This window comes from Pezoporus flaviventris, unplaced genomic scaffold (assembly GCF_033815535.1).
Source record: "Pezoporus flaviventris isolate CSIRO_AGI_PZ_B2104156 unplaced genomic scaffold, CSIRO_AGI_Pfla_v1 ptg000066l, whole genome shotgun sequence".
NCBI lineage: Eukaryota > Metazoa > Chordata > Aves > Psittaciformes > Psittacidae > Pezoporus > Pezoporus flaviventris.
The window spans coordinates 2,318,849-2,344,842 of NW_026892614.1; the positions used below are offsets into that span (position 1 = coordinate 2,318,849).

Consider the following 25,994-nt stretch of genomic DNA (forward strand, 5'->3'; position numbering starts at 1 on the left):
ATTTTTCTTCTCCCTATACCTTTTCAAAATATACATAAAACCCTGTGTTTCTTCGAATTCCAAACGGAAAACATCAATTCTTTCCTAAATAGTCAAGATTGGGTAAGTAATATACCTAGCCATCTTAGTTAAAACATGCAAAGTGCTGGGGACCTTGTCAGAGGCCTCAGTTGTTTTGTTTCTGACTCTGACCAAGAACTGTTTTGTCTTCTGCAAGTTTAACTGCAGCATGCCTGAAAACCGATCCCCTGCATTCCAGAATGAGCATCTGTAGCCAGGGAAGAGCAGAAATCAGGGTAAAAGAACAGATCTACAGATACCTTTCAGGTACCTTTGCCCGTACAACCTGCCTTTTGCATAGCAGTTTAAAAATTATAAAATAAAAAAAAACATAACCAGGGAAGTTCTCCTCCACTATTAATTGACTCATTACTCCCACCCTCCCATATCTCTTTATCAGAGACCATGATAAACAAAGCAAAACACTAAACTGGATACAGAAGAAAAACAACAGCAAACAATAACCTAACCTAGCCTACCAGTTTGGGACAATTACGAAAATAAATTATACTGAAGGGATTAAAAGAAAGTAAGTATCGTAAAAGTCAAAATAAAACACAGGTAATTATAGATAAACACCCTTATTTTGCATTTAGCACCCTCATCATAACTATTGGAAGAATGACCTAAGTCTAAACTTGACTACTAAATACACTACTATTAAACTTAGTGTAATTACTCTGACACATGAAACGGTTCAGAAAAGTGCCCTCACCTATATAACCTGCCTGTTGTTACGTATGTAAACTGAGGAAAGGGAAACTCCTTTTGCCAGCTGAAGTATAAGGGACTGAAAAATAAGCACCACAAGACTACACCATCTGCTACCACGTCAGACGGCATAGCTCTCAAATTATTTACTAACAGAGATGACACAAACTGAACCTTGTATTAAGTCATGAATAACACTGCAGTATGCATTTTTGCTGTCAGGTTTCAGGTGTTATCTTCTAAACAGAGACTAAGAAAACAAAGTTATAAAGCGTGGACATCAAAAACTACAGGACTGAAGATCTGACATTTTAGCATACTTACCTCATAGACTTAAAGGACTCACTACTTGAAAATTATTGTAACTTACACTCATCACTGTAAAAACTTCTATGCTGCTACTATTATCCCTGACATACAACAAAACACTGCATGTAATTCCTTATGCTGTCAATCAGTATTGCTCCCAATCTAATACAAACATATACAAACCATCTCCAGGCATCTTCCAACATATTCCAACAACCCATCAAACCTGGAGACCCCTAGAATTTGTTAAATTAGAACCGGAAGCATGAACATGAAACCCTATTGCTTATTTACTTATCAGCTGAAAAAGCAGTCAGATCTACAACAGTATTCTCTAATCAGAACTCAAATCTGTATTTTCTTAAAGGTATTAGGGTGATTGAGTGCAAAAGAAATACTGCAACTTAAAGTCTCTTTTAAAAATAACATATTTTAAGCATTCTTAAAATCACTTATTTTCCCAACACAAGTTCTTGTATGAGCTGTGTATGGGTTAAGCTGAGTATCCAAGAAAGACCAGCTGTGCTCCAAAGTGTTCTCCACTAACACAGGGGGTTATTTAATAGGAAATATTCCACTTGTCTTCTCTTGAGCACAGCCTATGAAGAACTGGCAAACTGGTCCAGCTCCTAATTGACCTACTCAGAGAAAGCCATCTGGACTCCCAATCTCAGTTAGCTCTTGGCTTAAAAACTCTGCAGAGCTCTTAAAAAAAAAAAAAAAGAATCAGACACAGCAACACAAAAATGGCATAGGAAGTTGTAGAGACAGATTGCTCATCTTACAGTAGATGGTGCTCCCTTCCCCTTGGCCTTCACACACAGCCAATGTCAGAAAGTTATATCGACTGTTTACTCAGTAAAATCTCTGGTGACCCTATATACTTACAAATATACCACAGGTATAACCACCTATTGCGTTATACCTCGACCCCTAAGATGACAAGGCATCACAGAAAAGTACCCACAGAGGACCAAAGTTAGCACAGCGCCTTTCTGCTGTACTACAAATCTGCACCCTCCGGTTCTCTGCCAGTTTGCACTGAACATTTATAACTTTTTAGGTACTCGAACATCTGCGAAACATTTTATAACTCAAGCTATCAGCACACAAGGGTTCCTGTTGTAAACACTGAATCAGCTGAACCACAAGTAACACTAATGAGAATTTACTGTATAAAGAAAACATATTACAGAAACCAGGCACCACATTGCAGCACCAATGGATGAGTCACAGTAGGGTTTACACCAAGTTCAGAAGATCATCCCTCAGCTCTGCAAAATCCAACATAATTCACAGTCTACTTAAATTTGCATTGCAAGGCTGCAGTGAATGCTGTTTGCAGAGGGCATTACTATAGGATAATCCAGCCTGCAATGCCTGCAAGTAAATCTATAGGGAACAAACACCACTTACAAAAATCAGTTTCTGTTATTAAGAGCCTATCAGTAGTACATAGCAACTAAATACATTATTGATGTGGTGGTCTTGTACGTTATTCATAGAAGGCAAACTGCTGATTAAGAAAAACAGGATAAATCTTGTAACTTACTACAGGGTTCAGTATCACATATGCAAAACAACCCAGAAAATTTCCTCAGTGAATAAAGTCTGAGTCCACATAAAAATGTTATTTGATTGCCTCCTTTTCACACTACATGACAAGAGTTCTGGGCTATTTTTTCCTGCTTCTCTTTTCAGCATAAGATTTAGCAAATCAGAGGATTTGAGAATGAACACATTGGGATTCTCACAAAAAAAAAAAAAAAGACACAAACCAAAACCACACAAAAAAACAAAACACCACCACCAAAAAAAAGAAAACCCACATGAAACCAAACATGAATATTTAATCCATTTAAACAGAAAAAGAGAGGCATTCATAAAATGCTGGAGCAATGCTGAAATGAACCATACTGTATATTTCAACTCACTTCCTGCTCCCTCAGTAAATGTTTGCGAGAGCTCCCACTTTTGCTCTTTGACTTTATTAAATTCAACAGAAGAAAAGAAGTGGTTTGACAGTCTCAACAGTTCTACTGATAAATTTCAAAGCCTTTAAGTGTCTCTATAAGGTTAAAACAACAACAGAAAAAATCCAAAAGAGACAGTTATAAAGTCCCTTTTTAAAAATGTACATGGCTCAGGCTTTTCAACTGGCCAAATCTTCAGGCTGAAGAACTAAATCTTCCTCAAAAATTAACTTGTGGGTCACCTGAGAATTAAAATTATCAGAATAGCTAAATATCAATAAAACTTTCAATTTCTTAGGCATCACACAAGAAATGACCACATCACAAGAAATGACCAAATTTTGTTTCCCTATATCCTGAAGTTTATAAAAAGATAGCACAGCTTATTTGCAAAAGTCACCTATAAGATTAAATTTTTGAGTTCATAAGAAAGTATTAAGGCATGGCTCCAAAGTAAGTAATATATTGATGTGGTGGTCGTTATATATTAATTATAAAATTATGCATTTATGTAATAACTGATAAAGTTGGGAATGTCCCTGCTCATGGCAGGGTAGTGATGAGCTTTAAATGCTCTTTCTCATTCAAACCATTCTGTGAACATAAACATATAAATAATATCATTAACTTATGGCTTGTAAAACTTGCTATATGGAAGCTCTAAATTGACTAGAAGTGGTGAAGGAGACAAAACACACTGCAGTGGTGAAGGGAACGCAGTCAGGTATTTGGTTAAGTAACATAAGAGTACAAAATCTAAACACATACTGCTTAATAAGCATTTTATCTGAAAATGCATACTCAAGAACTATGTGGTTCTTTAAACCCCCACATTTGAAATAAAATACCTTAACAGTATAAAACAAGTTCCTCCCTGTCACAGTACTCATTTTCAGGGGAATAAAATGCACCTACAAAACAAACCAAATACAAATTCACTCATCTGCCCAACAATCTCATAGTTTTTCTGCTACTGAAATTTTCTTACTAGTTTCATATCAATATCTGACACTTTCCTCAAGCTTCAAGATGCAAATACAATTCTAATTTGCATTTAACTAATTCACCTGTCATAGTTCACCCATAAGCTACAGCACTGCAACCATCGCTGCATTAGCAGTTTCAGAGAAACAAAAGCTATACCCATTTTTGCATTTGTGCTACCATGCGAGAGAACCATAACTAAATTAGTTTTATGTTTTTTTCTTTATAACACATACACTAAAATTGGTCACAGGATGCAGGCAGGGTTTGTTTCTGCAATATGCCGTGAACATTTCACCATAGAACACACAAGAAGGTCGAAAAGCTTCCTCTGTACTAGTGACAGAATGGTCCAAAGGAAAAACAAAGAGTTTTTGAACAAACTGCCTCTTCCCTCTCAGCTGCCAGTGGGACAGACTATCATATCTGGTTTTGCTTGCAGTACTTCTTATACATTGAAAGTTGAGCATTTTGAGTCATCATTTTTCGTTGGAACAAAAGTATTACATTTAAATAAATAAATAAATAAAATAGTGAATTAAATGGACAGAGCAGGTGAATATTCTGGTTGGTCTCCACTCCTGAGTGAAGTTTCTCTGATGTGCAAAGCAATGCCTTTTACAGAACAGGCCCAAAGGTTCTGAAAATGTTTATCTTACCATAGCTGAAGGTCAGTGACTAGTTCTCCTTCTGGCATATATAATACAAGAAAAAGCTGCATGATTTTATCAAAGTGTCTCAAATAATCCCAAGGCAAGGGAAAGCAGAACACCTAAAAACATTAGCCTTCTCCATAAAAGCTACGTTGTATGAAAGCTCTACATTCTTTCTATTGATATTGCATATAATTATGAAAGCAGAATTTGTCGGATGGAATAATGCATTTTTTTCATTACTGACTCACCTTACAAGTTACTGAGGCTTTTGAAACTGCACTGTATCAAACATAACAGCCTGGAATGTTAGACCTTGAAGCTTGTCTGGACTCAGGGACTATTTCTTACCCAGTACAGGCATCCACACCTCACTGAAACTGAACAGAGCTTTTTGGGTGCATGTATCAACCATTTATTATGGGAAAGACTGGTGGTAAAAGTAAAATATTCCAAACTGCTTTTAAGTTCATAGCATAGAATGTTAAACATCCATTAATAATGACAGCTACTACCCTTCCCTCTCTGCCCTGTCACCTCCTGCCCTCTGAATTTTAACAGAGGGTATCTGAATTTGAGAACCTGACCATTCAGGATACCTGAACTCAGGTTGTATTTTAAACACCTTTTTTTCTATTACCATCATCGAAATTGTTCTCCCTGCACTCATCAATGTGTCCAGTAATCCTGCCTCATTCCTTACTTCGAGTAATTTAGTCAATTGCCTTATTCAGGAAAAATCCACCTACCAGGGCTCCCCCCACCAGTCACAGCACACAGCCTAAGGCACAGGGAAAGGGGTTTAGGATAGGAGAAAGAAAGTTTCCATGAGATACCTCAACGTATTGCACAATGACGCTACTGAGAAACTTGCAGAGGAGCTAAAATACAACAGGAAAACAGACCTACTAAATTTAGGATTTACAGATTTTTCCCTGAAACTTGTACACTGTTTTGTGGGCTCTCAATGTACTCCTGCAACAAATGTACAGAGAAAAATTACAACAGCTTTTTTAAATGAAATACCTGAAGTAATTTCCAACTCAAAACTGTTTGGAAATATGTCAAATGACAAAAAATTAGATATACTGCTACAGATTCTGCCAAACAAATAGTCATAAATAGAACGTGAACATAACGCTGAGAACATTTCTCCCAAACCAGTTTGTGAGCAGAAACAATAATAAATTACTGTGAGTGATGCATCTTACTAATGGGGAAAATACATATCTTTTTTAAATGCACAAAATGATTTCTGTAAGTAATTAAACATAAAAAAGAGCAACCAGTAAAAAGTCCAAAAAATACTGCCTTATGAAATTAAATTATTGCACACCAACAATGAAAATAATTACATTTCTGTCCACAGCAGTAGAAAAATATTTTGGACTGATATTTAAATTACTATTAAGTCACCACATACTTATGAGTCATTTTCACATGTGCAAACTACAGACAGAAGTATGGCTAGTTATCCTGTTTTATGGCATTCCATCATCTGAATGTTCTGAAATTTTACTGCAAGACTGAATGTAAACTACAGATTAAATATACCACAGGTTTTGCTCTGTTATCTTGCCAGCTGGGAAAACTATTAGAATGTAAAACTATATTATTTATTCAAGACCTAACTCATTTCAAAGTTGCTAAAAGCTGATGCAACAGTAAACGTGTACATGCTTTAAAACAGGACTACACAAGTACATTTTTAATGCTCTTAAGTCAGGCACAAGCCTATCAAATGCTCAATCTGCTGCTGAACAAAATCACCCCACTAAGATACTCAGATTTTTGCCTTTGGACTCAGCCCTGCAAACCTACAAACACTGTTTGATCCCATTACATAAGTATGGATGGTAACATAACATTTTTAAAGGTTCACGAGTGTCACTGGAATTTGACACACAAGTCATTTAAATGCTTTGATATCATTTACTATATTTGGACTTTCAGGGAAGGACACTCAGTTACAAGAACTATGTTTGCCCTGTTACCTATGACAGATAAAAGAGTTGTTTTTCTTTTAACCCAATCACATTACTTTCAGGGCTTCTCTTACTATGTCCTCCCAGTAAATAAACCAAAACATGCAAATTAAACCCTGTATATTACATGACCAGAATTCAGGTGGGTTTATTTCAGTCTTAAGCTTTTTGATAATTGAAAATACAAAAAAGGCTAAACAATCGCAGTGAGATAAGCCCAGAAAGTGAGATTTTAATACTCTATGATAAGAATGTCCATTAATTCAGGATCTCTACCGGTGTAACTTAGCTTTTTCATATTCATGCTCCAAGGTGTAGAAACAAGTTGTAGCTATTTTCGTCACAAATCTCTTTCAGCCTTATGCATTCCAATACCATCCTCACCCCTCTTAATGACATATGAGAGGTAAAATATGTGTTCTTTCCTACTGCTCATCCCCCGAAGCTGGAGTTTGATAGTACCCATCCACAACAGCAAAAACCTGTTATTTCTTCCCCTGGAATTTTGCTCAGAATGTCTACCCACAGGCTGCACAGCAAACAAGCAAATCTGCCCTCTGCTCTCACCCGGTCACCATTCAAATTTTGCTCCTGTAAGTAGCAAGTGACATAGCCACTGGAGAGCATTCAGCATTCCCCATACACACTTGCCACTCAAAAATCTCCCTTTATGTTTGCAGTGAGATAACAAATAACTCTGTTTTCAATCTCCCATGCATTTTCCCCAACTTTGTAAGTACACTTTTGTAGAACTCATTTGTACCTCTTCTAGCCTCAAGTATTTCCTGGCCTATGCTGTATCACACTTCTCTTTTACTCAGTTACTTTGGGAAGAAATTCCATTTAAGGGTTTCGAACTATTCTAATGGAGAATATGACGATTTATTAACAGTTGACAATTTCTCACAGTGTCAAACTGATTAATTCTGTTTCCAGTTTAGGGAGCTCTCTGTGTCTCTAAAGTATAAAAAAATATTTTCATATGATTGCTGTTCCAAATTTGGGTTTAGTAAAATCGAAGTTTTAATGAAAAATGTATTTATATTTTGGTCTCTCTGTGGGAGCTCTGCAAAGCAGGGTGTACATGGCTAGCACTTACAAATGATAACAAATCATGTAAAGCTCAAATAACAAGGAGATTTTTTTTAAAAGCAGCATTTCTTATTAATTTTGTAATCTTAGCAGTGCAGCAGTACAAGAAAGTGTTATACAATAATCTGCCAGAACATAAATAAAACCCACTGATCTCATCTCCTCTTAGTATCTAACTAATGAGAAACACAACTAAGCAAACGCTGTTCATGCTAAATCACAAGGAGGCTAGTTAAGTGTTTATCTTAATAATCAAACGTGCTATCAACAGCAATAAGTCTTGTTTGGAAACAACTTTGACATAACCAATCTGTTGAGCTAATCAGTGACCCACAAATCTAAACTCCCAAATTTAACTAGCTTGATCTACATCAGTCCGCTTTTGCATTTTAAACATGCAAGTTCTGCTAATTAATACAATTAATTCAAGACAAGCACTAGTTTACTCTTCTGCATAAAGCCCATTAGCAGCCTCTTTTAAGTAAATTATCAGGATCTCTCAAGCATCTTAAACATCACCCTCCAATTTGCTATTCCCTCAACATCTAAAGTAAAATTGCAGAAAACACTGGTATTTACCATTCCATAATGTGTACCTTGCTTTGTCATAACACAATTGTACATAAGCAGAGTTTAAAGCAGTATATGGAGAAGTCTCAGATGTCTACATAATTAACAAGATATATCAAATTTTTTGCCTAGGCACATGGCATTTTCCTTACAAATTTATAACTAAAGCCTTTACGCAAGTACAGCAGATCTAAACTTTAGTAGCTGGAGGACAGAGAGAAGAATAAGGTCACCCAAAACTCTTAAGTTTTATTCTCTAACAAAAATAAAAATACTTAGATTTTCTTTTCTACTTGCAAGGATGTAAGAGAAAAAGGTAACAAGGAAACTAACGGAATAATCAAAATGTGAACATGCTTTGCTGTCCCCTCTTCCCACCTCCTTCGAAGATTTGTCACAGTCTTAATTCCCAAGGGTAAACACCTGCGATAGCGCTTCTCATGTTGTGCCTTGGAAGCTCAGTCAGGAGCTCTTATTCCACTTCTGTTGGCAAAAGACCCCCAAGTAAGACTGCAGAGGACAGTGTGGACTAGCTTTACAGGTAGCTCACTTTTCTCCAGTAAGCTAGTACTGGTCATGTGACCATGAGAAATGAACCGATGCATGTGCTGTTCAGTGGGTGACAGGCAGAGAAGAGCACTTTCCAAGAAGTTAGCTGTGAAGTTGGGATGAGAGCCTCAAGCGAATGAACTGGGCCTTTCTCCCATTCCACACAGTACACTTCCCAGGTCTCAGGTAATTGCATTTTGCTTACCAGGCTAGAAAGAATTCAGAATGTACATTCTGTTTTGAAGTTCAAGGGTTTTAAACAGTTAGTGAAAAAACAGTCATTCATCCCACATCCTTTATCCCATGACACAAGAAGGAAAACTTTAAGCAGCCTGGTATTTTGGCTTTTCAACCTTTGGTGATCCAGATTAAAGCAAACACAAACTTTAATCCTCCCAGTTGTCATTTTCACAAGGTAGCTTTTACTATTTTGTAAGTGTTAAAAGTAGACCTACTGCATTTATTTACATGAACAGAACCACAGGCATGGCGGCACTCACAGAAACCATTACATTATCCTCCTCATCATTTGCCTATTTTGAAATGACACGGAGACAGTGTACAAACAAGCCTCAACTTCTTATTTTCTTCTACTAAGACGGGATAAATCACAATCACTGCACTTACTTCATCTAAGTCAGACTATAGGAAATCAGGGCAAAGCTAAACATTTTGTTCGCATGTATGCGGCACAAACAGCAAAGGCTCTTTCGTTAGATCAACTTTTTACGCATTTTTAAAGGTAATCTTGGGCAAAGGCACAGCAACCAAGCACAGAGTGATCATTAACAGTAGGTAATAAAAATGAGCCCTATAACATTACCTCATCCTAAACTCTTATCCAACTGTGTGTAACCTCCTCAGTACACAAGGAGAAGTAAGTTTTAACTACCCACTGTGACAGGCTGCAGCTTCAAACTGCAACTCTACTGCTTCATTAACTGTGTCAAATTAATGCTGAACACTACATAGAAGCAGGAGAGTTTTAACTCCTTAAATTTAAAAATTAAGCAAGCAGCAGGATCAGCTCATAACATCAGTCATCTTTGGTCTCCAAGAAAAATACAGGAAGAAAAATTAATGTTTCTATGATTCTGCTTGACTTTAAGCTTTTAATCATATATCTGTGCACCTACGTCAACTGCATCCTTTACTCATGGAAGGCCCCTTCAGAAAAGAGACCACACAATCTTTTCTCACTCTCCACTTTCACCAAAGCACAACAGTAGTCTGGGAACTTCAGTAGGTAGGTGAAATTTTTGGATTTTTAGTTCTCTAAGCATCTTTTTTTCTCAAGTCAGTTTATGTAGATGTTTTTGTTCTGTTATGGGAAGATAAAATGCTATGTACAGCCTTTCAAAGAAAATGTTTACACTTAACTAATTCAAGTAGAATCAAAATGAATTAAACACATCTGTAGCTATATTTAGATGGTACAAATTAAACTGGCAGCTTGTATCTTTCGTGGTAAGGATAATGCCACATTCAGTGTTTGCTACATACATGCTACCTGATTTTAGCAGAAACAATAGTTTCTGAACAATATCTACAAGTAAACAGCTGAAAACAGAAACATTAACTCAAGCCATCTGTCCAGCCAGCCGGTAAAGACATTCATCTTTCATGTTCTAGTAGTAGTTCTCTTGCAGCTATGATGACCTAAGGGTGTAAGTTAGACTGATTTCGGAGACTGAGTTAATATCTACATGCATACTTAGAAAAAGTAAACCAGCTTCCCCATATACTGAAGAAAAGCCTGTACCTCCAAAAGCTGGTCTACTGTTTCTAAATTAGGTGCTACTAAGAATAAAACATTTACCTTCAGAATGTGTCCTGCATAGATGATGAGGGGCAAGAAAGCTAAGCAAAAGAAAGGACAGCACTGTTGATTAACCAGCTAATAGTAAGTCCCAAGATGAGACTCATATACACCATTTCCCTTACTCTTTTCTCTACCTGCTTTCACGGACACCTAAAAAATACAAGTTTTTGGAGCTCCCATTGACTTCACCAACTTACTACATAACCTTAAAGAGACTACAAATCCATTTGGACCACAAATCGACTAAAGTATTTATTGGCTGAGTGGCCTTAAGTAGTCCTCAAAAAAAAAAAAAAAAAATCAAGATGATCTCTAATTTTATTTTTGTGACATTCATACCAGGAAAAATACTACTGGAACAGCTACTCAAATATGTGTTCCAACAGAAAATGTTGGGGTTATTTACAGCTGTTTTCATCTTGAAAAATGATACATACATATTAGCATTCTTCTGTGCTACAGTAAGTCATTAGCTACACAATCCATTTATGTTTCGGTTTTTATAATCATGTGTCAAAATCTGTGAAGACATTAAAGTTGTGTGTGCATACATTTGTATCAAAATAAAAATCACCATACGGCATTTCCAACCACAACATAAAGACTACTTGAATACACTTCCATATTCAAGTTTGCAACAAGTATGTTGCTAGTGTAAGTCAGAAACCCACAACTAACTGAGCAAACTGAAATAACATGGACAGAAAGAATGCTAGTAAGAAAACAGCTAAATCGCTTTCCATCTCAATGGCGTATAGGAGAATGGTGGAAACCGGATCTGAAGGGGGTGGAGAAAGGTGAATGATAAACCAAAACAAAAAGAAAAACCAAAACTTACAGCAATCTCTGAATTACGTAGGCTTAAGTTTTTCAAAGTCCTTGTCTAGTTTAGTTTGGGTTTCCCTTACAGCAGTTTAAAAAACTGCCAGTTATTTCAGTTATTTGAATTTCAGATGCACTTCAGAAGACATGTCAACTCAGACAACTGAATTCTAACCTGTAGTGCTAGAGTTCTCATTATGACAGCAAGTGATGGAATTTCCAGTATTTTGGTTACTTTGAAAGAACACATCAGTTTAGTTTACTATATAATAATATGTATCACTGTTTTTCTTTTACCTTTTGAATCTGTCTTTAAAAGCCACCTGAACAGGACAGGAAGTGTTAATTATTCACCAGAAGGATTTCTGGTCTTTCCTGAATTAGTCATACAAGAACATTAGTAGTCAAAGGAGAGACTGCATCACAGAATAATGGATAATAATGGGGTCCTATCTTCATTAAGAGCGAGCTGCAAAACTACCTGAGACTTGCAGATGTGTAATGCAGGCAGTTCTTGCTCTTCTAATTTCATAGCAACTCTCCTGATTGAAAGAGACTTCCTCCACCCACCACAAACACTTCCTTCTACATGAACATCCCTGGAACAACAATGGGTCAATATTGTCCTACAGCAAGTTTTGATTTAAAACACCACCTCTCCCTAAAAGAGCTATAGAAGCTGTAAACACTCCCTGCTACCAAGCCTTCCATCAAGACTCCCAAAGCACTGTGGAACTAAATGAAGTGATGTATGATTCATTAATGAAGGAAAACATCCAAAGGGAAAGGCATGGACCAACTGTCACACAGTGCAGCAGCAGCAGAAATGGTAACAAATCCTTTCCAAACTTAAATGCCAAGAAAAGGACTTTTATTAAAAAAAAAAAAAAAAAAAGGAGCATTCTCCTACCCTCAGCTTTATGGGTTTATAGGCTCTAATTTCTTGTAATAAATGTAAGATGGTTTTTAAAAAAAAAAAAAAAGTCAGTATTAGAGCACAGGATGTGTACATTTGGAATCAAAGTATCCAAGAGAAAGTTAAAACAGGAACATGCCCAGTGTCCAAAATAAAACCTATGTTAACAAACTACACATAAAATATTAAAAGAACATACAACATCATTCAACACTAAATAGAAACATTCTAACATCTAACTAATTCTGGAAAAGAAATATACTATAAAATAGGTATGTTAGAAGTATCACAAATAAGCATTTGACAACACCAAAGTTACAAGCAGCAGTTAGTCCACTTTCTTAAATAAGGAGTCACCTGCTACATCTTAAGTATTATTTCCAAGGCAGTTTAATTTCAGCTACTTTGCCATGAAGTATTAATCACAAAGCTCCAATGCCAAGAAAAAGATATTTGAAGTGCTCAAAGTATTACTGTCAATTGCTTTCTTTTGAAAGCTCAAAAATGAGTTAGCCTAGGGAAGTTACTGAGTACAAATGGATTAATCCTAAAAGCCCTCTATCACTTTATAGCACAGCTGGTGGTTCATCCACACATCTATGTAAAAATTAAAAAACAAGATTTTGGCTGCCTCAAAGAACACCTGTATTTGAAATATTCTAAAATTCTCATAATTTTATAAAATTAAATCATGCTTCTTTCCATATTTTTTCCCTATTAAAAACTGAGTCATTAGACTAACACTCAAATTAAAATTGGAAAGAACCTTTATTATGGAAACATACTATGTTGAAAATGCTTTCACTCCTTCCAAACAAGCACACAAAAGTTGATTCTAAAATCAGAAATTACTAGATTTTAAATTGATTAACATGCTAACAATTCAGGGGAACACTTGAAACCTATCTGCCTTAATAAGCAAGCTTTTGTTAACATGGACAATTTCAGAAATCATTATTGTCTATTAGTTCACTGAAGGAGATCACTAAAAAAAAAAACAACACTGGGACATTAAACAACGAACTTCTCGAAAACTGATGTCAGCAAAACCTGAAATAAGACTCACCTTTCTGCAGCTGAAAATGCATTTCATTGAGTAATATTGGACACGTGTTAAAAAAAGTTTCAATTAATTAATTGACCAAAACCCCAGACTCCTTAATATTGACATTATCTTAGACCAAAAGAGCATCTAATCAACAGTTAGAAGAACAATACAATTTCCAGTACTGAGAGACTCTTGCTAAATGACAGCATTTTGCCTACTTTATACATGCAACTTCCTCTGAGACACCTCTAACAACATATAATTAGAGATCAAAATGCTGCTGTTATGGCGACAGCGCTGATCTCAGTATCAGTCATGTTGTGAAGGCCGGCTGTGTTTTAGCAATTAAGTCAATGAGGACATAACTTGGGATTCTGCTTTTCTAAGTGTGCAATTAGGAGGTTATCATGGAACCAGCCTGCCTTTTTATTTTTTGTCTGTTGTTTTGTTGGTCGTGCAAATTTTTTTTGCGGTTTGTTTTTAGGGTTTTGTGTGTGTTTGGGTTTTTTTTTCATGGAACCACAGAGTGGATAGGGTTGGAAAGACCTTAAGATTATCTAGTTCCAATGCCCTGCTGTGGCCAGGGATGCCTCACCCTAGACCATGTCCCCCAAGGCTCTGTCTGACCTGGCCTTGAACACTGCCAGGGATTTTGTTTTGGTTTGCTTGTTTTTAAAGAAAAGCCCTGTCACAATTTTTCATTACTTCCAGTTGGTTTCTTTAATTTACACCAAATAAACATTGGAAATCCAGCACTAGCCAAAGTACATTTATTAAAGGATATAATGCAAATGCAAGTAAATTTAAAATACATTCCCTAAAACCACTAATAAAAATGCTATAATACTTAGAAACTTAAATTTATGTTTCTCCCATCGACCAACATTGTTCAAATTCAGAGCATGAATATGGTGGCCAGACTAAACAGGAAGAACTGAACAGGATACCTACAATTCTTTCATAAATATAACATAGAGCAGCATTCCCTGCTGCAGGGAAGATCCCAGAGGACAGATTAAATGTAAAAATACATCAACAATTTCCTAATACTTCTTCATACAGGAAAGTATTGCACAACCACAATGCTACTGCTCTGTTGCTATTAACAGAGAAATTGAACACACAACTGCAAATGCCTTTCTTCTTCAACTCATGGAATACTGTAACTCTTCAATTAATACATTCTCCCGAGTACAGGTAAAGAATAACCTAGAGTGACTGGAGCTATCTACTGAAATACACTGACTTCCAAATTGTAAGATTTAAAAAAATGTGTTAAAAAAAAAGAAGTTAAAATCCCAAACTCCTTAAGCACGCAGCATTCTCAGCAATTCATACAGAAGATCCACCCTTGTCATTAAAAAAAAAAAAATTAAACGCAGTGTCACTTCAAAATCTTGAGTTAGAACGTAATGGTTCACCATTTTAACAGAATGTAAAAATACCAACGCACTTCTACTGTACGTTAGCAGCATCTCCAGAGTCTGAAACCATCTGAAACCACTGATCCTGATCACCCACACAATGGTTTCTTTTTCAGAATCATTTTGCATTAGCTGCATATTGTGTCCTCAAGAGTATTTTCTTATGTGGCCTTTTCAGTGTCCTGAGAAAATACATAATATCTGCAACCTAAGTTCCTTCACAAATCTGATGTCTGGAAAAGCTAATTCATGCTGCAGCTATTGCCTGAGTTTTCATTCTTCTTCCAAAACCAGAGAAGGGATCCCATGTTGGTGAACCCTGTCTGCACTGAATATATAAGGATTTTTGTCATTTGAGCAAAAAGAGAGAAAAAGGAAGAACCATCAATGTAATTTACCTGCCTGAACTGAATATGAAGTTTATCTCTGAGATCCATATAAGAGTTTCAACATTATCAAAACCAAACATTCAAAAGACATTTGTGATAATACTTTAGGGTCCAAGGTTAGTCCGTCAAGGTTGCATATTTGAGGAGATACAGGAGCATAGTGACATTTTAAACCTCAAAGAACATAAGCAATAATTTGCTGAAAAACATATCACATTCATCATTCCTACCAAATGTCTCTAAAGAAGCCTGTGTCCATTTATATGTACAACCTTCTAATTTAAAATAATTTTAAAATCCAATAACTGGCACAGCATGTTAGTGAAAATATTCAAGACAGAACCAAACATATCCAATGAATATATCCACCAAGGATCATTCTCTCAAGTTAATGCTTTGCATTACTAATTTCAACACCTTAAAAGAAACAATGTGCCATGATGCTTCCATCAATTTGTATCACAGAATCACAAAATGGTTTGGGCCAGAAGGGACCTTAAAGATCATCTAGTTCCAACCCACCTGCAAGCACAGCCCAGAAATCTGAGACTTCAACAGTTCTCCAAGCCCAACGTGCAGCAACAACATTACCACGTTTGTGGAAGTTTGATTTAGAAGTGGTTAAAATATATGCAATTAAAACCGGCAGCAGTATTTACTTAAAACTGATGATTCTTCTACTATAACCCTCTAACACACTGGACTTACCATTAGAAACTTGAGAACCCAAAGCATGTTCAATAAAATGAGGCAATATATGAAGCACAACATATCTATGCTACGATACAGCAGCTGAACATCTTACTCACTAGCATTAAGACAGATATTTCACAGTATTAATCATGGAATAATCATTAGCACTGCCCAAATCACAATACCTTTGATTAATGGCAGTTTACAAAAGACATGAAGAAGGTACTGACTGACTGACAGGAAGATGGAAAGAAGCCTGAGAAGTGACCTAGGCATGGTAACTTAACTTCTCCAGGCTCAAAAAAGCAGCTCACAATCTACTTCTTTCTTGTTCATTCCACCTGTAGGAGCAGCAGCTATGACACTTAATTTCATTGTGAATGATGAGAAAGTTACAGTTAGATTAAAAGGTACTGAATATGTGTGTCTAAAATTAGCACTGCATCTACAATTAGAAATTATTTCTAAAATGTTTTCTATAAAAATTATTAATAAATTTACGGAATAAGCAAGTGTTTGTTTTCTCAAATTCTGGCTTCACCAAAGAAGTGAAGATTTTTAATCAAGCAGGCCTATTTTTGGATCTTCTTGAAAAAACACCCTCGTACACCAGCTGTTTGAATTTATTCACTCCTTCGAATTATCACACAGCAAGATTAAAGGAAACAAAATCAACTACCTCCCCCCCCCCCCAAAGAGAATGGTTAAATTATGGAACTACTTCCTGCAGGATGCTGTGAGGGTCAAGAGTACATATAGATCATCAAGTCATTACGTAAATTCATAAAAAAATAGGTAAGACCTACTAAGCCACAAATCTATAAACCAGAGGACAAACTTATGTCAGACTGCCAGAAGGAGGTATACCAAGATAAGCATCACCGCATGCTTACTCTGTTCGTACATTTATTCCCTCATGATCACTCATCACCCAAATCAGAAACAGGGCTGGATGCATCTTTGGTCTGATGCAGAACAGCTGTTTTTCATTAGAAAACAAAATCTCCTTTCTGTTTTGTCTATTCTGTTAAGTACTGAAAAAGAAAGCTTTGTTTTCACATTCCTAGAAGACAGCTTATTACAGTTAAAGTATTAAATCCAGTTCATCTGCTTTTACTTTGAATGCCAATAACCCCTATTCCTAAAGGTAAGTTTCTGCAACAAAGAGATACAAAATGTGGTACCTTGCAACCACAGTTGCAAGAGGCAACTGCTTACTGTACAAAAAAATGGGAAGAAAAAAAAAAAAATCTTTTGACTTTAGTTAAAATGCTCTTCTAATTGTATTATGACTGAGGGAAATCACAAAAACCTCACAATTTATTTATTATGCATGTTCTTATTCAAGCAGGAAACATAGAATCATAGAACAGTTAGGGTTAAAAAGGCCCTTAAGATCATCTAGTTCCAACCCCCCTGCCATGGGCAGGGACACCTCACACTCAACCATGTCACCCAAAGCTCTGTCCAACCTGACCTTGAACACCGCCAGGGATGGAGCATTCACAGCTTCCCTGGGAAACCCATTCCAGTGCCTCACCACCCTTACAGTAAAGAACTTCCTCCTTATACCCAATCTAAACTTCCCCTGTTTAACTTTGAACCCGTTACCCCTTGTCCTGTCACTACAGTCCCTAATGAAGAGTCCCTCCCCAGCTTCCCTATAGGCCCCCTTCAGATACTGGAAGCCTGCTATGAGGTCTCCATGCAGCCTTCTCTTCTCCAGGCTGAACAGCCCCAACTTTCTCAGCCTATCTTCATACAGGAGGTTCTCCAGTCCCCTGATCATCCTCGTGGCCCTTCTCTGGACTTGTTCCAACAGTTCCATGTCCTTTTTATGTTGAGGACACCAGAACTGCACACAATACTCCAGGTGAGGTCTCACGAGAGCAGAGTAGAGGGGCAGGATCACCTCCTTCGACCTGCTGGTCACGCTCCTTTTGATGCAGCCCAGGATACGGTTGGCTTTCTGGGCTGCAAGCGCACACTGAAGCCAGCTCATGTTCATTTTCTCATCGACCAACACCCCCAAGTCCTTCTCCGCAGAGCTGCTCTGAATCTCTTCTCTGCCCGACCTGTACCTGTGCCTGGGACTGCTCTGACCCAGGTATAGGACCTTGCACTTGTCATGGTTAAACTTCATGAGGTTGGCATCAGCCCACCTCACAAGCATGTCAGGGTCCCTCTGGATGGCATTCCTTCCCTCCAGGGTATCAACCGAACCACACAGCTCGGGGTCATCGGCAAACTTGCTGAGGGTGCACTCAATCCCACTGGCCATGTCAGCGATGAAGGTGTTAAACAAGACCGGTCCCAACACCGATCCCTGAGGGACACCACTCGTAACTGGTGTCCAGCTTGACATTCAGCCATTGTCCACAGCTCATTGCGTGCAGCCATCCCGCCAGTTCTTTACCCACCGAGTGTTCCATCCATCAAATTGATGTCACTCCAATTTAGAGACATGACCAAGTTCAGTTCCCCACCACCACTCTCTCCTCAGACAGAAGCTTCTGTATGTCCCATAATTCTCAGTTTTTTCCAAAATTAAGATCCAAACAAAGAATTTCAATGTCTCTACAATGCCTCTTATCATCCTCTGCAGCACTTCCTAGGAAAACCTGTAGATAAATCAACTCCTCACTGGTCTCTGTTTCTGTCACTTAAATAATTTGTCACTTCTCTGTGTGTACAGACCAATAGATGTATTACAGCAATCAGTGATCATTTTAACTACAAAGTGCTTCAAGTTCTTTTACCCAAGGATATGACAGAGTAAGATAAAAAAAAAAACAAACAAACAATATTCAAGTATTTTTAGTCTCAATCTAATTTGCCACAGAAGGCAAATTACTTGATTCCAACCAAACACACTTTCCAGCGATAGACGGCCTATAAACACTTGTAATAAACAGAAGCAAGCAAGCTTCTCTCTTACCAAAAAAGATTGTTTACGCCTTGTACAAGTTGCAAGAATTAACCTTCCTAAGACATAAGAATCATGAATTTATTTATTTAAATCAGTTTAGCACTTTAGAGGGAAGAATTGACATTTCTGATCACCAGTAACTGCAGAGAAACCCTGCCCCTCAGACAGCACTACCCACACACAGCTATCCCAAAGCACCTCACCTCACCCTGACTGCTCACTCTTTGCTCAAAGACCACAGTTATTATCGAAGTCTAATAAACAATAACCTATTTGGTAGCGCTGTGCTGTCTTGCATAAACTGACAAATTCATTACTTATTCTAGCATCTGAGTCAAAGCTCCAGTGAGTGAAAGCCTGGGTAAGGAGCCGCATAACACAAGCACAGTGAAAATGAATTCTCAGCAGGAAAGGTACATATTTCAACAGTTTACTCAAGCCTCATTTAGGAACATCTATGTGAGGTCACAACAAAATTAGGCTTATGAAGGCATTACACAGTCATGATGACCTACACAACCTATGAGATTAGGAAGTACGCATTAAAAGGACAGTCACTGTACAGCTGTAATCACCAAAAAAAAAGAAGAAAAAGACTAGGCAGAGAAGAGGCTTCTAATAACATATATATAATTATTATTTGTTTAGAAGCTAAAAGCAAGCTTTGGTGATATACAGTCACAAATTAATCATGTTTATGTTAAATGATTCACCATTTGATCAAATGTTTAATTTTAGTAGACAAAACTGAGAAAAGTGCCAGATTGGCATGGCAGGGACCTGATGATACATAAGTGCCTGGAAAATCCAGACTCAGAAATAAACTCTGGATTGGGCCTGCACAGAATGCTTGGGGCACAATGTCTCATCACACATATGATGCACACAGTGTCAGAGAAAGGCAGAACAAATGGTAACATCCTGCAAAACCCCTGCTGGCATATTCTCAAATAGTACTGCCATCAGTTTTAGGTAACTACAATACTTTATAGTTGCCAGAAATAAAACGAAATGAAACTAATCATACTGTGTTTTCAATCAACTTCCAGCTGGCTGCCACCATTTCAAGAATCGAATTCATTTGTTTTACATCCATTAACATATTTCCTTCTTTACTGGTTCTGAGAGACTCATTTCAGTGGTAAGGGGTATCAGTCTGGACCATAAGAAAAATAAGCAGCAGTCACTACAGTACACATAGAATTGTAAAAGTATTACCCTCTCTGAACCATATACTCCTTCACAGTATATGGTTCTACCAGCCAAGGAGCATTCTAGCTTACAAGTCCCATATACACATATAACTGTTTAATAGTAAAAGCCTCGGCCCTTTGATGAGCTATATACAAGCAAAAACTTTGTGGAGTCCTTTAAAAGCCAGAGAGGAATTGCCAACGTGTAGTTCATTAAAGGATTATGCCTCATCTCTAATAAGCAAAATGGCTTAACTGGAATATATACATATAGTAACATCTTCATGTATTTATTAGCTTAGAGTTGAAGATTTTATATATGCTATAAAGTGAAACAGGTTTCTGAAATCTACTAGTCTAAGAAAAAAACCCAACATTACATGGTCTGTTAATCAGGAAAAGAAGAAAGAATTTTTCCAGACCACAAGAATGAGAAGTTAAGCGCAGCATAAACTCTAGATAAAGTAACCTAAAATAACTCACATACTGCACCCTTTCCAATCCTTGTACACTAACACTACTCCAATAAAAAGCAAAATAGCTGCAATTGACTAAAGATACAAAAATAGGAAGGGTAGCAAAATATTTCCAAACAGTAACTTGTGTGAATATAAAAATATAAAGATCATTTCAGTGCTCCATTCAAACTTTACTTGAGCAGAAATGACAGACTGGATATTCTAAAAAGAAGGGCAAGTCTGCACAAGATTTAAGGATGGATTCCATGATCTTCAACAAAAGGTAAGCAAACATTTACTGGTGACCTTAGACAGATGCTTCAGAAGTTCTGAGAAGTCTCACTCACACCTCTCCTTTCAGCTGTTACTTTTTCAGTCTCTTAGATCTCAAAACATCAAGAGTTTAGTAGTTTTCTAGTCACTAGAGATTCTTAAAACCTACAGGATCTGAATTTCTGATACAAAGCAGGCATTTTAAAAGAACCCCTCCAACTTTAATGCAACTAGTCTTCTCCTGTAATCTCTTTGTATGCCACCACTATGCTCATGCATCTCAGGAGCTACTTCTATCGCTGTTCACAAACAGGCAAGTTTTAGCCCAGAAACCCCATGACTTACTTCAGTTTTAATACTTCTTTCTGTATTTTCCTTACTGATTCGTATCTTTGTGGATTACTGCAGAAGTAAGAATCCTATTGCACACAGTCCTGGCTAAGTATTATATCAAAAAAAAAAAAAAATCATCCTTAATAATTGGAAAAATCTAAACATAATTATTTGATCTCCTGAAACCTGCTATCTACATGTCTCAGGCTCTCAAGAACTTTCAAAACTTTTCATAGCCTTAAATGCCCTGCACATAAAGAGTAAATACAGCCCTATTATTCCAAAATGTGACTTTACAGACATATAAAGATGACATGAAAATCACAAATAAGACTGTCCTAAGACATGCTGCTGGCAATAACCCTAGCTGACATTGCAGAATTCCAACTTCAGACACATATAAGGCTTTTTGCTATCAGGATTTACTTTCTTCAGAAAGCTGGTACAAAACTAAGACCCCTTAAGTATTCCTGCCAATGCAACTGCACTAGAACGGCATGTCTGTAGAGATTTACCAGTTTTCCAAGTACTAGCAAGGACTAAGTAAATAGGGACAAGAAGACTCTTTCTTCAGGACTGAGAGTACCATCAAACTCTGAAAGCTGACAACACAATTTGGGTTTTTTTGCAGGGTTTTGTTTGGGTTCAAGTGGAAAAATAGAATCATAGAATCATGATCTTCTAGTTGCTGTGCACTGAAATGAACCTGGAAGACAACGGAAAAGCAGATTAATTTATTCACTGTATTGGTGGAGAAAAGTGTTTTTCCAGTGTTGCCTTTCAAAAGTATCTCACAAGAAACACTAATGTTTCTTGTAACCAGGGGACAGAGGGAGGCAAAAAAAAAAAACCTTTTTGGCAGCTGCTTGTTCAAGGGATATATATGCTTAAAAAAAAAAAAAAGAAAAAGTAGCAGCCTTAAAGGCAATGGGTTTCTTGAGAGCTTCCTGTCACCATTAAGTCGATCCTTGAACACAAAGCCCAGATTTCCTTCTCATTACCGCAACACACTGAACCAGCCCAAAGAAAAAGTTCATTTTTAACTTTCTGCAACTCTCCCTTCACATCAGTACCACATTACAGGAGTTAGTACACTACATAAGATACAGCAGCAACTTGCTTTCCACGACATTACAGAAAACATCAGGCCCAAATATGGGAGCCTAACAAAACAAAAATAAACAAAATAATTTATTGTATATTTATAATCTGTCTCGCAAAATCACTCCCAGCAGTGCCATGGCATTTGTTGCCATTCAGGCTTCTGTCATAACTCAAAAATGGGATTTCATTCAAAATCCTGCCACTCCAATAAACCAACCAAATGTACAGTGACATTACTAAATCACCCTTATTGCATCTCTTTTCTCTCAGCCTCCACTTCCCCAGAGTACCTTACATTGTATGACATAAATCCCAAGAAGGTACAATCACAGACAAATGTAAATCTCAGGTGGGCCCTCAAAAGTCTATTTAGACACATATTCCTTGAAATGACAGTAAATAAGAACATTAGGGACTAATGCTCCTGATATACATTAAAGATACTTTATGATCATGTGTATCTTCCAGTATACATTCTACATGCTACACCTAATTTAAAAAAAAAAAAAAAATCAATACTGGAAACATTTTCAGACATATGACCCTAGAAGTGACAGCAGTTTAGGCAAGGAACAGGCTAACTTTTTTTCACCTTTGAGAAACAGGAATGACCCTACTTTCTTCTTCCTAAAAAGGGATTAGCCGACAGCTAAGGAGGACCTTATCTATTAGGAACCTCCCTGCCTTCATGAGGTAGACACACAAGTGTATTTTTGTCCTTTGCATTTCTCCTTCATTAACTATGCTGCCCTGCGCTGACCTGCCTGAGAGCTCCCCGTTCCCGGCCGCACGGCAAGGATGTGTCAGGCGCTCTGCTCCAGGACCCCAACCCGAGCACTCAGGGGTCCGCGTTATCCACTCCTCGCCTCTGAGGACCTAAAGGCAGGCCCCGCAGAGCAGCCCGCAGCCGTCTGTCCCCCCGCAGCCCAAAAGAAGGGACTGCCGCTCCAGGAAACCTGCGTGGCTGAGGAAGCGATCAGGCCTTCCCCCAGCGAGCCGCCGGGAAGGCCGCCGCCGAGGGGAGTGAGCGGCGGGGGAGGCTGCGGGGCCACCGCGAAGGGCCGGGGCAGGCCAGGCCCCCCCGCGCCCAGGGACAACGCAGCCACCTTTCCGCCTCACCCCCTTCCTGCGTGACCCGCTGCCTCCAAGCAGGAGCCGCCGCAGCACCCACCCAGGCCCTCGACGCGGCACACCCGGCAGGAAGGGGGACACCCCTTTGCCCTAGCGGGCACCCCGTGCGGCCTGCCCGGCGGGGACCGACGGCCGCCCCGCCCCGGGGCGAGCTGCGGGCTAGGCCCCCGTGACAGGGCCGAGCCCAGGGCTACGACCTGGCCCGGCGCCCCAGCCGCCCCCCCCCCCCCGCCAGGCTAGGCCCGGCCAGGCCCACACCCAGGCCCTGCCCCCGCCCGGCCGCGGCCCCCCACCGCCTCGCCCTTCCCCTGGAAGGCCCCCTCCCTCCCCCCACCAGCCCAGCTCCAGCCCAGCCCCCTCCTCGCCCCTGGGCCTCGCTTACCCCCAGAAGCCGCAGGGGCAGCGCGGTGGCAAGCTGGGCGCCTTGCTGCGCTCGCTGCCGGCGTCTCCCATGGTGGGGCCGGGGCGCGGGGCGGCGGCAGCGGCAGGCGGGGGGGCGCGGGGTTCCCAGCCGGGATTCCAGGCCGGTCAGCTGGAGCCGGGAGACACCACTGGGGAGGTGGTGGAGGGGCGGCCGCGGGAGGGGGGCGGCCGCGCCCTACCGGTCGGGCCCGCTGGGGAGCGGAGACACGGCGCGGAGATCCGTGCGGAGGCCCCTCCCGCCCGCCGGCTTCTGTGACGACCCCGCTGTGGCAGCGGGGTGCGCCAGCCCTCCCCCGCCACTCGGCCCCTGACTCAACAATGCGTCCCCCCCGCCGGCGCCTTGCCTCCCCCTGTCCTTGAGCGGTTTGGTTTCGCCAAGGCACCGGATCAGCTGGGAGTGGCATATACCATAGACTATCCCCGGGTGAGAGCTGAGTTAGAGCGGGGACGGTAACTAGGGAAGACGCAAGTTGGGAAAGCGTCCATAGATTTGAGAAGGGAACGGGCTTCTCTGAGGAGGCTCAGCTGGGGCTGAGGGCTTCAGGGCTGCCCGGAGCCGCTAACCTCTTGCGGCTCTACCCGCGCGTTACGCACATGGTGGTACAGCCAGGGAAGACCGGCGCGGCGGGGGTGCCGGTGCTGCCCGCGCAGGCGCGGAGTGCGTGCGACGCGGAAGTTGGTCGGTGCGAGCGGGTCCCGGGGGGTCTGTCCTGCATGGCGGTGCCTGCCCGGGCCGCCGCGGCAACACAGCTCTGCGGAGGCTGTCGGCCGGGGGCTGCCTCAGCGAGAATGGACTGATTGTTGCCAGCCCGGTGTGCCGGGGTTGGGCAGCCTGTGAACACCCGGTGTCTTTCCCTGGCCGGTGGCCTCCTCTGAGGAACCCAGTGCCGGGGTGTGAGGGACGGACGACGGGCACACAGGACACATCGGAGGACGGGACACTCTTCCCCCTGGGCTCCCTTTACTTCCTCTCTACTGCGAGCTGGGAGGGAGGCCGGGAAGGGCCCAGAGGGCTCCATCTGCTCGATCCTGTTTATTCTGTAGATGTTCGTTCTCAGTTTCCCTGAAATAAAACCTGTCAGGTGTCTGACGTACTCGGGAGGGGTTCTTTGCCGTTGGTAAACGACACTCCCTGCCGGAGGACACTAAGCTGAATGATGGCTGAAGCTTTGGCGCTGGTGTTTTGGTCCCAGGGAAAGAGAGGAGGTATGGCAAGCAGAGAAGAAGCGTACAGCGGGCACGGTGCAATGCCTGCGCCCTTTGATGGGTAGGAAAGGTGAAGGGAATTTCCAGGAAATGGACTTGAGGGCTCTACTGGCTTGAGGGGATTGTACTTCTGGTACCAGTTTAGCAAATGGCCGTAAGTTACGATTTTGCACTTGAAGTACCTTGTTTTTTTTCTGTGAAGTGGAAATACTGCTGACCCCCTGCTAAAATTGCCTTTTTGATCCAAGTGAAAAATGCTATGTGGAAAAATGCTGGTGTGGTAATAATAAATGTGCGATTTTGATACATTCTTGACGTGTTCTTCTGTATCTTATACTTTGATTTTGGCTTCACAGAAATCAGGGTTATTTAACATTGGAAATAATAAGTATGCTTAATAAAGTCCAGAGTATATAGTTTCTGTGATCAACTAACTAATTCTGCCAGTGACCCTTCGAATATTAACCTTTTTTAAGAATTTTATATCAAATTAATTCTTGATAGAGAAAAAAGTAATGGGATACATATACACACATGCTTGACTTTTTAATAAAAAGCTTGAATTTAGTTGAAATGATGTGAACAGACTTCTTTTGAAGAGACTGGTTTGTGACAGAATTTACTAGGAAGGGTAGTTTTATCTAACTAACTGTTGAGTCTGGGTTTACTTGGCTCTCTACTGATGCATCACATGGGCCATTAATGCTCCAGTACCTCAACAGTCACTGCTCTTCCTCAGCAGCAGCTTTGAAAGCAGTAACGTTATTGGGTGTGAGACAGATACGGTACAATAGAGACAGGATGTGTATTGAGAGTTTTCATTCACACGTTGACTGGTCCAACTGGCAACCCTCTTTAAAGCGCCCTAGATGCTTCCTCAACTATTGTATAAGCATCCCTCTGGATAAACAAATGGATAAACAGCACTTAGGAAGCTTATGCAG

At 39.8% G+C, this 25,994-nt stretch overlaps 1 protein-coding gene across 2 annotated transcripts in view; it reads right to left on the reverse strand.

Annotated features, from left to right (window-relative positions):
• ZFAND3 (zinc finger AN1-type containing 3) overlaps window positions 1-24,001 on the reverse strand; it is a 141,885-nt gene extending 117,884 nt beyond the window's left edge. Inside the window, exon 1 of one of the 2 annotated variants that reach the window (XM_061470931.1) lies at window positions 23,804-24,001. In XM_061470931.1, coding sequence (XP_061326915.1) covers window positions 23,804-23,874 — 71 coding nt within the window. In that variant the 5' untranslated portion in view covers window positions 23,875-24,001. The remainder of the gene's footprint in view (window positions 1-23,803) is intronic. The other variant, XM_061470930.1, reaches the window with a different exon arrangement.
• Between the last annotated feature and the right edge of the window lie 1,993 nt (window positions 24,002-25,994).